An 18319-nucleotide genomic window follows, 5' to 3' on the forward strand; every position below is an offset into this window, starting at 1 on the left:
GTTTCACTGGAGATGGCTGGTAATTACAGATATGCTTTGGTTATGTAACTATACTCCTATTATGTTAATGTGTGTGTGCAATTTAAGTAGTAGCTTAAAACCTATACATGCTGAAGTTACTCTACAAGAAGATATGTCAAAGAAATAATCAATCTTCCCATGTTTTCTTCCCCCTGCTACTTCTATAGCTTTTCTTCTTCCTTCCTAATTACAACCCTTAAATAGAATTCGTGCCTCATATCAAATTTACCGAGTATCATAATTCTTCCAAGTGGTAAAGATACCTCAAGACAAATGCTGGGCATAGAAGCCACAGGGCATAAATATGCAAAGAAGTAAAAAGCTAACCTTTTCAAACAATAAGGCTTCCCTCTCACTTACCAACTTCACATTTCCCTGTATGGCCCCGGAAGATGACTGGTTAGCCAGAGACGGGTAAGATTCCTCAAGGGAGGAACAACCTAAGACAGGCACAGTCGCAGGGGGGCCATCAGGTGAGAAATTGGGGATCAACAGAGGTGAGGCTTAGAATCTCACCCCCCCTGTTCTGAGAGAAATCTTCTGCATACGTGGTGGATGTTTTATTGCCCTGGTCTAGCTTGGATTAACACATAGTCTACAGGCACACACCTGATCATCTACATTTGCTCTCTTACAACACTAAATAAACTATGTTTTCTACCTTTATCTTGTATCTACCTACCACTTAAGCATTTTATTAAAAATAATAATAATAAAGAGAGAAATGTGGTATCCACATATAAATCAAGTATACAAACCAAATGAGTATTCATATTTGAACTGACTGTTTAGAGTTCATAATGCATGAGCAAAACCGAAAGTTTCTGTGATGACTGCCCTTGTACTGTTCACTATGTAACTTATTCATTATGTAAGAATTTGTTCTACATGTAAGAACTTGTTTGTTATGCCTCAGAAGATTGGAGACTGACAAAAATTAGGCTTGGGGTGGATTAATGATTGTGCATTGAGCATTGACTCCCCTATACAGAATTTTATTGTCGTTAAAAACCATTTGATCAATAAATAGGAGAGATGCCCTCACAAAAAAAAAAAAAAAAAAAAAGGACAGACTTCCAATGGTAAAATAAATAAGTAACCAGGATGTAATGTATAGCATAAGGAATATAGTTAAGATATTGTAACAGCTTGGTAGGGTGATAGCTGGAACCTAGAATTATGTATATAAATGTTCTACCACTGTGTTGTACACTTGAAACTAATGTAATGTAATACTGTGCGTCAACTACCCTTCAATAAAAAATAATTATTTAAAAAAAAAAATGGGTCAAGGATGGAATTCCTGTGCAGCCCAAACAACATTGAAAGCACACTTCTTTTCCCAAAATTTGTATACTAGTTAAAAAGTCAAGAACTGCTCTAAGTCTCTACGGAATTTAAGAAGTGTTATGGACTGAGTGCCTCCGCTCCAAAACGCCTCTGGGTTGCAGCCCCACCCCACAATGATCCAAAGCAATACTTGCTCCATTTTGTCATGACATCATGTGCCTCCTCACTCAAGGATCGTAACATACTCCTAATTTGCTCACGTAAGCTCATGAGCAGACCTGGGGCACTCACAATTACAAGTGTGTGTGTGTGTGTGTGTGTGTGTGTGTGTGTGTGTGTGTAAAATGTGTAAGAATAAAGCTAGGAATGGGGTACATTAAAATATTAACTGTTTAGGTTGGCACAATTATAGGTGATCTCTTTTCTTTGTTTCTATTTTCCAAATGTCAGATATTGTGGCTACATGATGTTTATATACTTTATTCTCTTGACTGCAAGAAAGACATGAGGTAAACACATAGGCCAGGAGCACATAGATGTGCTGCACACGTACTCGCCAGATGCCGCATGAGCCCCGGGAAAGGCAGCCTGGCTTGGGTTCCTGGTCCTACTACCTCGTACAAATCACCTCAGCCCTTCTTTTTAAAGATCTGTACAATGGGTATAGTGCCACCTGTCCTGGCCTGCCTCTGTGGGTTTACTGTGGGGCTCAATGCCCATGAGGTAAGTAGAATGCTGTGCAAACAGAAGGTATATGGATGGGTAGCCTCTTTGAATTGTCACCTTTAGACTTCCCAGCACATCCTCGCATTCAGTGGGTGGGATAGTGAAAGTGGTCATGTGGAGTATGCCCACATGCCAACGAATAAAAGTGTAGTGAAATTAGCCCAGCTACTGCCTACTTTATAGCCACTGGGGCAAGACAGAGAGGGAGGCGGAATGGCTCAAGGACTGACCTTGGAGTCGGGGAATCTGTGCTGCCACGTGGAGTCCTATCAGCTCTCCTGGTCTCAGTCTTTCCATCCGAAACTTGGACGTAACTACACTAGTCCCGGAGGGCTGAGGTGAGCATCACATGGCTTAATCACCGTATTCCCATCCTCACCCAGCTGATACTGGGTGAGCAAACTCACTGAGTGATACTGTGTGTGAGTGTGCTAGAGAAACTGCAAATGACGCCTGTTTAGGAAGAGAAGCGGAAGGGAAGAAACATAGGAAGTTGTATTAGGCGCCCACTTGGTGGCATTTCTAGACAGCATGGAGTTTGCAGCTTACACATGGCTTTGCAACAGGCTTTAAAACTGGCAGGGAGAACAAGGGTTATCAGCCCCATTTCACAGATGCAGAAAACTAAGGTTTGCAATTCAAAGTTACCTGCAATCAAAGTCACCCTACAGGTGGGCACTGATGAGCCAGGCTCTTGGAAACCAGTCTCTTTCCCTCAACCAGGGCGCCTCCAACTGGGTAGAGGGGGCCGGCAGGGTGCTGGGACCGCGGCAGAGTCAGCCCTGTCCCGGAGGTGTGAGGCCCTGGTGATGAGCATGTCTCTGGGAAGGAGCCAGACTGAGGGTCAAGTTTTGACTCCATCGCTTCTTGGCTGTGTGACCTCATCCAGGCCGCTTCACTCTCTCTCCAAGCCTCAATCTCCTCATCTGTAAAATGGGGAAATAAACCCTGCAGGATGCAGGACTGCTGTGAGTCTGATGAAACAATGTCTATAAAATGCTAAGGACAGTGCCTGGTACAGTGCGAACATCAAACTGTAGCCACTATTGTTACTTTGGCACTTCTCCAGGGCTCCACAGGCAGCTGCTCAGAACCGACTAAATGACTAACCAGAGCCTGGCACTTCCCTGGCAGCGCATCCCGAAACAAGCTACCAGTTTAAGAATCAGACACGAGGTGGTTGGAGGACCCGAGGATCCACACACCAGCATGTGGTTATCATTTGTGCTGCTCAGAGCTTCTGTTCCGTAACGCAACTCCCGCAAATGCCTTTGGGAATTAACAAAAGCATAAGGTGAGAGCACCAGTAAGCCTGCTGGCATCATGACAGTGGCAGATCAGGGAGGAAAGCAGCCCTGGGAGGCTCAACTGCAAGAGAGAAAGGCAGGGCCCACCATCCCACCCCTCCTGAGACGGTCACAGAGGCTGACTTTTACGGCATACAGGGCGCGCCCAAGACCTTGCCGGTATCTTCTCATGACATTTGCACAACTCCGTAGAGTAGGCACTGCCATTAACCCCCTTCAACAGAAGAAGAAAGCAAAGCCTAGAAAAGAAGTGGAGTGACCCAAGAACTCACAGCTGTACAGGAGGAAAGGAGGCAAAGGAAGGAGGATTTGAACCCATTCTGGAGGCGGCCCTTTCAACCCTGTGCCAGACTTTGAGTCTTCAGCCCTTTACAGTTCACTGCATACTGTTCTCTTGTTGATCCTCTGGTTTGAAGTGTGCCTCACCCAGCCACCCACCCTGCCCTGAGGTCCTAACCCCCAAACCTCACAATGTGAGCTTATTTGGAAACAGCATTGTTGATGATGTAATTAGTTAAGATGAGGTCCACTGGAGTAGGGTGGACCTTAATCCAGTACGACGTATCAGGGGAAATGCGGAGGCAGACACGCAGAGGGAACCCCTGCGAAACGGAAGGCAGAGAAGGGGGTGACGCTTCTATAAGCCGAGGGACACCAATGCTTGCCAGCAAGCCACCAGAAACTCAGGGAGAGGCCTGGAAGATTCTCCCTCAACCCTGAGACGGAGCCTTGGCGGCACTTTCTATGGCAGCCCTCGGAAACTAATACACAGCTGCTCTGGGAGAGAGGGTCAGTTCTATCTATAGGCGGGGAAAGGAAGGCTCAGAGAAGTGAGGGTTTAGAGGCCAAACAGCCAGCAGGTGAGAGGTTAAGAAGCCCTCTGTGTTGTTCTCCTGTTCAAATGATTGTCGCATTTGATTCGAGTTGCTCCTGCTTTTTATGATATGCCCCATTTTGCAGAGTGCTTGACAGTTTACAGGAGTTCAGTACACATGGACTCAATCGCACAATAACCATGCAATCTTTGGTAATGGCAGGGGACGTGGCAGGAGCCACATCCTCGGGGGGAGGGCAAGTAAAGAGGGAGGAGGGTGGGTTCCCGAAGGTGGAAGTTTAGGCAGCATCCACCGCACGTTCGCCTGCCTGGACGTGACCTTTGTTCCTGCATCCCTTATGTTCTAGCAGTCAAATGACCTTGGTCTGCAGCACAGTATCCCTCTTGTCTGGTCTAGCAAATATAAAACAGTCAGAATCCAAGGTGAACACATTCACAGGTGCCTCAGAAAATACCTGAAAACAGTCCAGGTGCCACCTAGCAACCAAGACATAGGATGCGGTTCCTCCATCAATTTGGGCGGCAAACAGACGCGAGCAGGCATTTCCAACCTAAGGAAGCAGCAGAATCTTGCCTGGGTCTTTTAGAAACACAGCCAAGAACACCCTCCATCGACTTTGTCCTTGGCTCACAAGGAAATCCAGTTCTGCCATGTATTTTCAGCCAAATGACAGGCTTGAAGGCAAGAGCGACCAGTTTTTTCTTAACAGAAATGTATTTGGAGATGAGCTCCAGACCTCCAGCAAGGAGCGCTGCGCTGGAAGGCACCCAGTTCTGCAACACGCAGGGGTCTCCGGTGAAGGCGAGAGGGTCTGGTGAGGGCCTGCAGGGCAGAAGCTGCACCAGGCTGACAGAAACGCCGGCCCCGAGGCCCTGGAAAGCTTCTGCACAGCCCTTCTGTGTTCTCCTTGCTTGGGGTCTTGCCTAAGAGTCCCTCGCCCCAAATATCTCACCTCTGGGGCACACACTTGCAATGTGCTGTAAGCAGAAGAGCCGGCAAGCACGCACTGTCTGTCGAGCATTAGGTCAGACACCTTTTGTGCCTAAAGTCATCAGATTCCTTCGCTTAGGAACTGCTGGGAGATACCATTATTCTCTCCATCTGCCATAGGTAACTGTCCACGAGGGGAGCAAGCCCGTGGGACCCAAAAGCTGGAATTTCTGACCCGGGTTGGGGCCTTAGCAAGTTTGGGGGATATCGGGGATGTTTCTGCAGAAGAGCCAGCACCATTGCTGAGTCCTGAACGGTAAGCGGGAATTTTGCAGGAGGACAGGGACGAGGCAGGGCGTGAGAGGTGGAGAGAAGTGCATGAATAAAGGCCAGGAGGCAGCAGAGACTCCGGTGTTGGAAGAACCGCAACGGCCCGGCATGGCTGGGGGGATGACGGTGCAGTCGGGCAGCTAGTGGGAGCATCTGCCTGCCCAGTTTCCTCCCCCCTGCCCTCAAGGCCCAGCCTTGCTGCCCTCCCCTCCCCTTTATGCTTGGCTGGATGCAGCTTCTTCTGTGCTTGGATATGCCAACCCCTCTCCCCCCAGCCTCCAGGCCCTTGCCCGGGCTTGGTGCACGCCGAGGTCACATGCACTCAGCTCTCTCCCCTGTCTCTCTGCGACTGGAATTGTCTGGCTCTTCACTTTCACCACCCTGGCTGCTCCTGGAGTGCAAGCCCTGGTGTTCTCACTTGTGAAGTGGATTTTAAAGCCCAGCCTTTGCAAGAATGTGCTGGTTGGATGACATATTAATTTCCAATTGCTGCTGTAACATAGGACCACAAACTCGGTGGCTTAACACAACACAAACGGACTGTCTTACAGTTCTGCAGGTCAGAAGCCTGAAATGGGTCTCTGTGTTCAAGTCAGGTGTCGGCAGGACAGGTTCCTTATGGAGACTTTAGAGGAGAAGCCCATTCCCGCTTCCGTCAGCCGCCTGCGTTCTCTGGCTAGTGGCCCCGCGTCCCATCGCCGTTGCTCTGTCTCCTGTGCTGCATCCCCTTCTCTGCCTCTGGCTCGCCTGCCTCCTGCTGATGAAGACTCTTGGGATTGTATCAGGCCCACCCAAAATATCTAGGGCAATCTTATCATGAAACCTTCGACCACATGTGCAAGGTCCCTTTTGCCATATAAGGCAACACACTGAAAGACCTCAAGGATTAGGATGTGGCCATCTTGAGGGGCCATAGTAAATCCTCTAGCAGTGGCGGTAGGAACAAGCACCCAGCCCTCTCCTCTCATCTCCACGTGACCGTGGGTTCGAATCGCCTGTGGACAGCCCTACCTGCACGTTCTACCATCACTTCAAGTCAAACTCACGTCTAAGCGTATCAGTTTTTGCACAGCAGCTTCCGCCCGTGCCGCTGCTGACTAAACTGGTAGTGCCAGCACCCCCTCTCCCGGCCTCCCGGGTGAAAAGACCACCGTCATCTGACTCTTGCTTCTCTGGTAGTGCCGGCACCCCCTCTCCCGGCCTCTCGGGTTAAAAGACCATCATCATCTGACTCTTGCTTCTCCTTTGGCTTTTGTTTCTAGTGACTCAGATACCCCTCTTCTCTCTTATTCCACTGCCCCCACTTCTGTCTGGGGCTTACCTCCCGTGCCTAAATGTGTCCCGTGGCCCCCTGGCCAGACCCGCTGCCCCAAGTCCGTGCTCCAAACTGATGTGCACAGGGGCACCACACATTGCCTGCTTTGAAGCGATGCTTTTAAATTACTCTCCCCACACCCAGGTGTGCCTCTAAGGAGCGTCTAACCCTTTAAAGGAGGTGCATGCCAGCCAGTTGCCACCTGCCATAGTTAAGTGGAATGTCCACGGTTTCTTCTTAAGTCTTTCTCTGAGTTCGAGTTTGGGCATCGGTTTCAGATGCTTGGCTTCATCCTCTCCAGACTTCCCAGGCTGGCGCTGGAGTTGAAGCCTGTAGCCTTTTTGAAACTGACAATCACACCCTCACTCAGCCTCGCCTCTTGGGTCATTCCACCTTCTCTGCTGCTGCTGTTCAACATTAATCTTCCTTTTATCAAGTCACCCTTTTGCTCTGACACAGATAAGGGTGCCTGGCAAGCTCAGCATCACATGATTTTTCCTTCATTTATTCTTTTAAGCAGACCTATCTCTGTATAAGTTTTGCGATGGCATACGATGAAAGATACCCATATAATTAAACCACGACTATTAACATGAAGATAAAAATGCAGGGGTCACATAATGAGGAATTAGGGGCACTTACATCAAATAAGTGAGTGCATTTGGATAGTGGTGTTCACAACGGTCCAGGTAAGGAGAGATCCACAGGGAAGGGCGTGGGTAACATAGTTTAGTAAAAGGCGAATCGCGCCAGGTTGCTGGGAGGCGAGCTTTTTCCTACCTTCAAACAGAAGGATGACATCGTCTCACCGACCAGCTTCAGGAGACTCCTGCCCAGATGAGAGCGTCTTGCATGTCTGCGTGGTCCCACAGGGGAACCTCTGGCCACGTGTGGCTACTGGCCTTTGAAACATGCCTGATAGAATTAGGGAACTGGATTTTTAATTTGACTTAATCTTAATTCACTAAAATTTAAATAGCCACATGTGGCTAGTGCCATGCATATCACAGAGCTCAATCATAGATGTTTATGTAAATAATGTTATAGAACACTGTAGATAATGCCTTTAATAGAAGATATTATTTTATAATAAATTATATCAATTATTGTATTGTTAATTATAATTGTTTTATTAATATATGATCATTGTTCATTATTTTATTATATCACCAAGCTCTCCATGCTGTAGCAGTTTGCTGAGGCTACCATAATGAAAGCTCCCAGACCAGGAGGCTCAAACAGCAGAAGCCAACTTCCTCACAGTCTCCAGGCCAGAAGGCCAAGGCCAAGGGTCAGCAGGGCTGGTTCCATTCCGGGGCCTCTCCTGTGGCTGCAGGTGGCCATTTTTTCATGAGTCCTCACATGGATTTTCCCCTGTGCATCAGCAGTGTCTGTACATCCTAATTCTCCTCTTTCTTAGAGGGACACCACTCAGATTAAATCAGGGGCACCCATAGGCCTCATTTTAACTTCTTTAAAGGCCTTCTCTCTAAACACAATCACATTCTGAGGTCCTGAGGGTTGGGGCCTCAACAAATGAACTTAGGAAGCCCATTTCCACTCAGAACAGGGCCCTCTGCATACTATTCAATGGCCGGTGGGAAAAGACACTGAATCAGAGGCCACGGCCACACAGCCCAGCTGTGGGCCTTCCCAGTGTCATGCTTGGGACCTGGATGGGCTTCTGGGAATGGAAAGATCACATGGTGAATGCTCAGCCCCCCTCCCTCACCCACAATATCAACTCAGACTCCTGTGCTTGGCAGCAAAGCCCTCCAAGAATCGGCTCCATTGACCAGAACCAGCCTATTTCCTCTCCCGCTCAGCCAGTCGCCTCTGCTTTGTTAGGTCACACCTGTCAGCCCTAACCCACCCCAGACTCGCTCCGACTTCGGGGATTTGGTTCGCACTGTCCCTCCTGCTTGTAATACCTTGTTTTATTTTTTTCACTCTGACTCTGTATCCTTCCAATCTCAACAAAGTCCCACCTTATGCTTGAAACCGCCTCTGGACATTCACTCTCACTTAATATCATTCTTTCTCATTTTCAAATCCGGTGGCACCTGAAAACAACACCCCATGACTGAACGCTAAGCTTCTCATGTTTCATAGGTCTTAGTCTTGCTCAGAAACTAGATCATAATCTCCAGGGTCAGGAAACAAAGCCTATTCCTTCTGTAGACCTGACATCCTAAAATAGTACAGCACACAGCAGGTGCTCAATAATGTCACTGCTGCTTGGTTGACAAATATAAGTATTTTTTTGTCCCTTTCTCACTTCTGAACTGTTTGGAGAGATTAACTTTTTTCCATCTTAAAGTACAGTTGCACATTTAATATCTGGTAGCAAATCTGGGTCTGGGGCATATCCGCTCTGCTTCATGTATTAAATTTACAATAAAGTCAGGACAGATGGCTAAAAAGATATATATCTTTTTATATCTCTGATATTATTAAATCTTGTAGTTGGAGGGCTCAGAGAGCCCAGGAAAGTTTTCTTTTAATCTCTATAGGCTTTATATTCTGTAGATGAAATTATAGAACTGGCCTGAAAAGCAGTTGGTGAAATCGTTTACCAAAGGGTAGGGGGAGGGAACATTATACTCCTCCTTCTGAGGGTCACAAGTTATAAACATGCTCAAGCTCTCCAAGCCCAGAAGAGCTGTGTGGGCCTGGCAGATAGCTGAGTTTGGCCCAACTGCAGTTCTGAACAGAGGCCTGTAAATATTTCAGAAGAGAACCCTCAGGAAGTTGGTGGGTGTTACCGAAGAGTGGCTGTGGACGTTCGTGTTGGCAAACAGGCAACAGTTGTCTGTCTCTGCCCTGTGGATTGACTCGCCTGCTGTGGGACCTAGGATTCCTTTGTTTTCCTGGTGACTGTCTTAACCCATATGGCTTCTTTTAAACCACTAGTTCTCAACTAGGGGAGGTTTTCCCCCTCACCGCCACCCCCATTCCAAGTAGGGTGGCATTTGATAATGTCTAGACATACCTTATATTGTCACAGCTGATGGTGGAGATGCTCTAGGCTTCTCACAGGTAAAGTACAGAGATGCCACTAAACATACAACCATGCAGAGAAAGGATTAGTCAGCCACAACGTGAGTTGTGCCCAAGTTGTCTAAAGTAGTAATACCTTGTTTTAGTATAGCTTGTTCATTCATTCAACAAATACTTGACTGTCAAGCAGAAAATATTAAAGTGGTCATATCTTCCTGTATTCACCTACTTAATCAAGTATGCCTGTTTAATGAGCAGCTATTCTGTACCAAGTACTGGGATCTCGAGCAGCACATTCAAGGGCTTTCTTCATTTAGGTCTTACATTCCCCTGGAAGGGAGACAGAATCTAACCAAGTCAACCAACAGATGAACGAGATCATTTCAACCAGTGATAATGCAATGAAGAATATCCGGCAGGGTAAAGGGAGAGCAAATGACCCGGGCAGACGTGGCTGTAGGGGATGCTACCTTCAGGAGGGGCCTTGGGGGGGCCTCTCTCTATTGGTGGCATGGAAGCTGAGACATGCATGAGAAGCAAGCAGCTCTGTGACACTCTAGAGGAGTGTGCAAAATAGAGGAAGCAACAGGTTCAAAAGCCCAAGACAGGAAAGCCTTGGGTGGGTGCCAGGAACAGAGATGCGTGCCACAGAAGCTGGGATAGCGGAGGTGAGGTGGGGGGAGTGAGGCCGGTGAGAGGGCGGGAGTTAAGACTGGGCAGGGCTGCACCAGGCAGGGAAAGGCATGTAGATGCTGTTTCAGGGCAGTGTTAGGCTGTGGGAGGATTTAAGCAGGGTGGAGGCGACCTGGGCAAGGCGGTGATGAGCCCACTAGGGCAGCTGGGCAGAGAGTGCCCTGTGGGGTCAGGCAGGAGGGGGGACGTCCAGCTCCGGCTACACTGCCATGAGCAGAGATGAAAGGAAGTGGGTGAACTGGGGAAGTGTTTGCAATGAAGTCCCCGGACTCGCTTGCAGCTGACCCCTTACTCAGTCAGCCACGGCTGCCGGCTGTAGCTGCCCCATCTCTGGTCTCTGTGGGTCCTGAGAACCTCTGGTCTGCGTCCTCAGCTGAGCCACACTGACGTGCCCTTGGCTGACTTACGTGTCTCAGCTGCAGCTGGCCAGGTCCCCCTCTACTCAGAGCTGAGCTTAGTTTAGTGCCCCCTCCCATCTGGATTGAAATCTGGACATTGGACTTCTGCAGCTGGAGCCTGGAACCATGCCTGACAATTTCTGCTGCTTCCCTGGAGGGTGACACCCTTGGGACCACCATGTGGCACCCCTGACCCTGCAGCAGCCTCTCATGGGAACTTAGACGTCTGTCTGGCCTCTGCTGACCCGGAGGCTCTGCGCACCACTCCTTCCTTTGCTCACAGTAATCCCTGGGAAGGGGTCACGTCACTGTCCCTCGCCTCCACCAAGATCTCTCTCTCCTCGTCCCTTTGCTCTTGAGCGCCTCTCTGCCTCGATGCTCTTTTTCCAGTGTTTTGCCTCTTTCATGTCCCAGCTCAGTGACACTTGCCATTCCGTAAAGTCTAAAGTCACTGTACCACATGCATTCTCAGTGGGAATGACACCCCCTCAAACGGGTAAAGACTGGTTCTTGGAGGATGGAAAAAATCTTATAAATAAATCTGCAAGCAGATATATAAAGATATATATACAAGACATAGATGGATGATATGTAGGTAGAGTGATAGATATACACAGATGGCATACTTCTGTTTCATAGAGGGGTTTGATTAGGGGGGGGGAAGTCTGTCTCCCTGGGGAGTAATAATGAAAAGGAGATTGCAAACTGCCTGCCCCTCCCCTTACTTGCCAACATATTCCCTTATTTAATTCCTTCCAGGAACTTACTACAATTGGCAAATACCCTGCTTATTTTTGTTCTCATCAGTATTTGCTGCCCCTTGCAGCCTTCTGAATGTAAGCCCCACGAACCCAGGCCAGGTGACCCTCTGTTCACCGCTGTACCCCAGCACCTGCGCAGTCTAGGCACACAGAAGTTAGTCAACACGTATTTGCTGATACTCAATTACCTCTATGACCAGGGAATGATTTCAAATACTAGAAGAAGGACCCACTAGCCCAACTGGACCCCTCTTGGATTTCATCCCCTCACTTAAATATTACCAGGTCTGTTGGGTCCTTTTTAACACAGGGTTTAAGGATAAGCCTCCCCATCTGCCCCACAGCCACATTAATCTCTCAGCCTTGGTCTTGACTATTCCGTGTTCCCTTTTCCCTGACCACTTAGAACCCGGTAACCATGCAGTCCAGCCTGTCTCTGCACCACTGAGGTACCACAGTGAATATGATATGGATATCTGACTCATTAAATCAGCATTTTCAAGAAGAGCATTACAATAGGCTACCCATCTTGGAAATTACTCAGCAGAGGGAATGCATGATTATGTGATTCAGTTTAGCAATGACCTGATCCCGGTGAGCATCTGCAATAGAAAAAGAGACCCTAAGAAAGCAAACCAAAATGTTCACAATGTTGACCATCTCTGGAATGTGGGCTTGAGTTCATTTTCTCCCTGTGTTCTTGGTTAACTTAGGACTTCCCTACAAGGAGCGTGTGTTTCTTTTATCATAATAAACAAAGGTTTTCGATGGTTGGGTTTTTTAAAGACCATGACACCGCAGTCTCAGGCATAGATACAGGCGTACTCTGGGCCCATAGATGCAGGACCAGTCCTAATAGGTTACAGGGTGACCCCACAACATTTGGGGGGGGTTTCTGTATGTATTGAAGCTTTTGGACTTTGGGAATCCTGCTGTTTAGGCAAACAGCCCCAGCTTTCTTGACAGGACAATACCGACCATCCGCTGCACAGAAGTTCCTCAGCTTTTTCAAAGGTGTCCCTGCCTCCCAGAAGTACAAAAAAGCACTTGTACTGTAAGGTGCTCACCGCACAGAATGCAGAAACCAGCCAAGCAAACAAAAAGGATATTCCACGTATTTTAAAGTACTTCCCAGGGGCATCCTGGCTCCCTGAAGCTGACATCATGAAATCCTGACACAAGAAGATTTCTTAAGGAAACGCCTCTTGAAACCTACGCCCCAGCCCTTCATTTCCTCCTCGCAGGGCTGCCGTGACTGGCTTCCCAAGAGCTCAAAGTGTCCTTTGTCCTGAAGGGCTTTCTAGACCCTGGCTGCTCCTGTGGTGCCGGAAACCAGTAATACATCCAGTTCCCGCTTTGCTGTCCTTCAAGGTTCCATTAGGGGTTCTTGATTTTTATGTGATCGAGAAATGCTTTCAAATACAAGAACTCCTGGCAGATACAAAAAGACTCAGTGCAATACTAGATCCGGCGATTCATTCATAATTACAGTGCCCGTGGGGCAGCTGGCCAGCGAGGCCGCACAGAGGCGCCGAGCATCTGGGATTAGACCGGTTCCAGCCATGAGCCACTGTCGGCCCTGACCTGGATCTCATATACCCACAAGGTGACCGAAACGGCTCTGTAGCAATGTTCACACTCCCGTGTAGCCGAAGTGAATTGTATTGGACACACCCACTAGAATTTGCTGGCCCGCTTGGGAAGGGTTCAAGGCAAAAATGGTATATTGAGGCGCATGGCTGGAGAACCATCACAGACCTTAAGGTGTTTCTTACATCCACTCTCCTATAGGACAGGGACTCTTAGGACTCTCATTTAAAACAGACAAACCTGGAGAATAGTCATTTGCTAAAAGACTGTATCTGGCTGCCCAGGTCTGCCTAGACGGAAAAGAAGAGATTATTTGCTGGGGAAAAACGCCATGCTCACCTCCTCCAGGGCCCACATGGAATCCACCACGGGCTTGGTCTTCTTCTGGTTGTAGAGCCCGATGAGCTTGTCCACCACTCCTCGAATGAGGCCTGCACGGCCCTGTTTGAAGAGCACATTTACAAGGGAAAACCCCGCGATGACTGTTCTCTTCGTACCGCTTGATGGGGTTCACTTTCTCAACCTGCCACCCCTGGAAGGAGAGAGGGTGCCACGTTACAAGGACTCGAGGCCAGGCCGGGTTTGTTGCGCTGCAGGGTGAACAGGGCTGCAGGGACCAGGTTCCCGCTGGCCACGTGGCAGCTCTAACTGCTGACGCATCTTCCTAAGCATCCATTTGGCCAGGCACTACTGTGAGCGCACGGTGATGCTTATGAGAAGAATCTAGGTGGGAACAACTACGAGGCCTTATGTCACTGGAACATGAAGGCATATGATGAGTGTCACCATCAGCTGTAGGGCTGAATGCTGGCTCGACAGCACGCTCCCTGTTACTGCCTGTGATTCATTTTTCTCAGCTGCATACGGTGGCAGGATATTGCCTCCGAGGTGTCCTGGGAGGATTGAGTGTAAAGCGTTAGGCTTAGTGAATGGTGGTGGTGGTGGTGACAGGGTCGGTGAAGAGAGCAGAGTGGCAGAGAAGTTCCAGAGTGTGGCGGCGACTCGGTGGGAGTGACGCTTCTGACTACAGGAGCGGGTTTTCTAGCGGGGAGTGGCGGCAAGCCTGCAAAGGTGGGTAGGAGTCCGTCAGATGAAGCAGAGTGAGGCAGGGTAAGGGAAGAGGGAGCAGCACGGCAGGGCCACCAGGCCCTCGTATCAGTGCTTCTCACCTGGGGGACGTTGGACCCCCCATGGGACATATGGTAATGTTGGGGGCCTTCTTTTGCTGAGATGCCCGGAGGGAAAATTAATGGCATCTAGTGGGTAGAAGCCAGAGATGCTCCTAAACATCCTACACGCACAGGAAAGCCCCTCACACAAAGAATTATCCAGCCCCAAATGTCACTAGCCCCAAAGTGCTAGGTGGGACACACTTAAGTAGCAAAGATGGCTGCTCTTTCTAGTCTCTCATCTCCCACAAGAAAGTAAGTAGGTAATCCATTAACAAACTACAGAAATGGTTATTTAACTGCTTTGTTCTGATTTAATGCATTTCCTTGGGTGCTGGTTAGAATTTAGGAATTCAAAGTTCCAGTTTCTAGAGGGTTCTAAGAGGTGAAATGGTTAGTATCAGCTTAATGTAGAAGGCCAAGAGGAATGTGATGGTCATTTGTGAATATTTATAATATTTACACTTTTACTTTATTTGTATCTTGCTATTTCCCAGGATTGGGAGGCTCACAAAAGTAAGAGATCTTGACATATTTTTAAGTGGGAAAATTGTATCGTTAGCAAAATATGTGTGAGAAAGGTTGAAAACAGGAGTAAGTTTCATGCACAAATTCTTTACCAGTGTACATTTCCCCACAGCCTGGAGGCTGGGGAGACATGGATTTGGCCATGAATGGCTTGTGCAAAAGCAAAGGTAGGGAAATGGTTAATAACTTGATTCACAGGGTGTCTGCAATCAATGCTCCTGAAAGGAATGCTTGCTGAACCCACGATTGCTGCCCAGTTGTGGTTAAGTGAGTTCAAGAGCTGAATGCCTGGTTTTGAAATCCCAGTTCTGCTACTTACTAGCTGTGCAACTTTAGGCAAATAAGGTAACCTTTCTGTGCACAGTTTCCCTTCTGTACCTCATGGGGTTGTCATGAGGAATAGATGTGTTAATACATGCAGAGTATTTAGAACAGTGTCTGACATAGAGTAGGTTCTCTCTCAAAATAAAATTGTTATATTATCATCTTAAGTTGGAAGAAATGTTTTGATTTTGTGAGTAAGAGCTCTGAATTTGGAGTCAGAGTCTCTCTAAACATTAACTTCACCTGTTATTATCACCATTACTATGGTCTAAAAGCAAGTGGCATGTTTGACAAAGAGTTTAACAAGCTCTACAAGTTTTAAGGTGGAACATGGTTAAGGGAGACATTCCTGTATGATGCCAAATATGTCTTTAATCTCTAAGCCTTTCTCCAATGGATAAAAGGAAGTACCTTTCTAGAACCTTCCAGAGCAAAGTCACCATTCCACTCCTTGGCATGCCCTATCTTCAGTTGGCTTCTAACTGACCAGCTAATAAATGGACCAGGCCTCTGAAAGGCAACACTGTTCACTCTTGACCTCCAAGTATACATAAAGCATCCTGGAAACTGGGACTCCCTCTTTAGCCAGGAGAACCTCAGCCTCCTTCCTGGCTGCTCTGTGAGCGCCCTCATGGAACCTGGGCACGCTGCAATTACTTCATTAGCACTGTGTGTTGTGACTGTGCATTTAGGGGAGGAAGGGAAAACACTTCTTACAACTGTATTTAATTTGGGACCAATTTGGTTACCCACAGCAGGCTGTCAGCATCACGTTAATCACAGCCACAGCAATGAAACAGCTGTGAGCGGCGCAAAGCCTGTCTCCAGGGAACACGCTACTGATGGCAGGGAACACGCTCCTGATGGCATCCTTCCTTAGATTCTGTTCTTGCTCCCTTGCAGATTCTGTACTTGGGCTGATCCTTGACCTGAACTTCAAAGTTCAAATGCAAAGGCAGGTCCTCTAATTCTTGTCACAGGGCAGGGAGCACTAATCATTCCAGAATCAGGGAATGCCTGGGGGGTGACGCTTTTGGCAGTCAGTGTTGGCAATGAGGGGGCATATGGACACCCTAAGAATAAATTCCATACCCATTCCTATGGCCTTCCCTGGCCACCCTATTCACAATGCCTCCATCCTGTTGTTCACTATTTCAGAGCCCGTTTCTATCCCTTGCAGAGGTTTTATGACTATTTATATTCGTCTTATTAATACGTTCTACTTATTTCCGTTTGTTTCCCTCATTAGATATAAGTTACAGGGGGTCTAAAATGTACCCATTTCATTGACTGATACCCTGGTGTCTGGCACATGCCACAAACAGTAGGTGCTCAGAAGATGCTTGTGAAGCAAGTGAATCAATCAGTGTCGCGCTGGCTGCTTTAGGAGGCTGAGAGGAGACAAGACAAAAGCAAGCTCTTATGAGAAGCAGCGATCCCCTGTTGTGGGGGTGGGGGTAAGAACTGAAGTTCAAGCCCCAACTGGTTTAATTCTAGCAAGTGTTGCCCTCGGTGGGAATGTAGATCTGAGTAGGTTCCTAGTGGGGTGAATGCCCAGAGATGTTACCTCTCATTGCAGACAACATAACCACTGTGTTCAAAGCATGATTATTTACACTAGGGATTCACGAACTTGCTTTTGTCCAAAAATCACCCCAAGAGCTAGCTAAAATTGTAAGATCCCATTTGTATCTCCACTTCAGAAGTATGGAGATACAGAGAAATTTCAAGTATCCCCAGAAACCTGGGCAGAAAGTAGCCAAACCAAATGGTCAGTCTTTCCAGGGAGCACATAAAATGCACTAATACTAAGTTTATTTTTGACCAATGATTAAAAACACCAACACTTAAGTCATCTCTGTTAAAATGAAAAGGAAGCTTTCTTGAGTTTATCTGACAATCTCTGTGCTTCATTTAGACAAAAGCAACCCAAGTGTATATACAGTCTTGCCCATGTGTAGTGAGAAGGGAAGGAATGCGGGTTTTACTGAAAATGGATGGTGTAGATGAGGGACAAACATGATTTAGTTCATCGGGTCAAATCCTTGGATGGGAGAGCTCACAACATGCAAATCACTGCATGACCAGAGCACGGTCGACGTGCGCAGATACTTACTGATTTTGCAAAGCTAAAGAAGCTCTTGGTCTCTCCAGTCACCAAATTGGATGAACCTGCAAATGAAAGATTCCCAAGTCAAGCTATTGCTAATGAAAATCAGTATCTTTTGCTACACATGGAAGAATGGCAGTTCTTTGGTCAAGAACTTGAAAATAAATGTAATCCAGCCTTGGAAGAAAAAGGGAAATGGATGGGCGGCATCCAGTTGACTTAATTTTAGCCAAGTGTCACTGGCTCAAAGGGGAGGTGATATTTCTCAAGGTGATCATGTCATTACGTTGGAAACAGGTATGTTGCAAAACTGTAGGTGATGTAGGTCATAATAAAATGATGAGTTGCTGAAATGGTTGGTTCTGTTCTTCAAGACTAAGAAGTGAATCCCTGCGTGATTCTCCTTTATGATTTGAATTTGATTCCTTGAGAAGTGAGGAGGTTGGACTCTGACTGGAACTGGGTACTTGCATGATATGAGAGGTAGGGCTGAGCTAGAATTTAGATGGATGGAAAAAATAGGGTACAGAAGAGTAGGTGAGGGTGAAACAGGTTCAGAAGCCAAGGAAATGGTGTAACCAACATACTAGTTCCAAAGAGGTCTAGGCATAAAGGTGAAAACCACTTGAAGCAAATGTGTGAGAAACAGATTTGCTAATGGAAACAACAGTGTTCAGAAGGCAGATGAGAGGTAGAGTTGGGAAAGATCCCTAAGGTGCTTTTACAAAGAGAAAAGACCCCTTCGTGGGATTCCTGGAGGTGAGAGGGGATGAGAGAGCTTTTAACACATCAGATACCATATTGGTGCCCTTTCAAGGAGTTTCCTGCCTTTCCCTAAAGATTGGGAGCAAGTCCTTCTCAGAGAACTGTTATTTAGTGAAAATACAATGTCTTAAACTTAATTATTTGGCCTGTGTTAAAAAGTTAGTTAATTGCTCCTCCTGCTTTTATGGGGTAACTGCCACCAAACATTACGGTACCAGACTTTGAT

At 47.4% G+C, this 18319-nt stretch overlaps 1 protein-coding gene across 1 annotated transcript in view; it reads right to left on the reverse strand.

Annotated features, from left to right (window-relative positions):
- Nucleotides 1-7535: 7535 nt before the first annotated feature.
- LOC130681112 (uncharacterized) overlaps nt 7536-18319 on the reverse strand; it is a 100944-nt gene continuing 90160 nt past the window's right edge. The window contains exons 6-8 of the mRNA XM_057493306.1: nt 17335-17390; nt 13537-13729; nt 7536-7670 (exon numbers count right to left, since the gene is read on the reverse strand). Of these exons, the coding sequence (XP_057349289.1) occupies nt 17373-17390 (18 nt within the window). The 3' untranslated portion in view covers nt 7536-7670; nt 13537-13729; nt 17335-17372. The remainder of the gene's footprint in view (nt 7671-13536; nt 13730-17334; nt 17391-18319) is intronic.

Source organism: Manis pentadactyla, chromosome 15, assembly GCF_030020395.1.
Source record: "Manis pentadactyla isolate mManPen7 chromosome 15, mManPen7.hap1, whole genome shotgun sequence".
Taxonomy (NCBI): Eukaryota; Metazoa; Chordata; class Mammalia; order Pholidota; family Manidae; genus Manis; species Manis pentadactyla.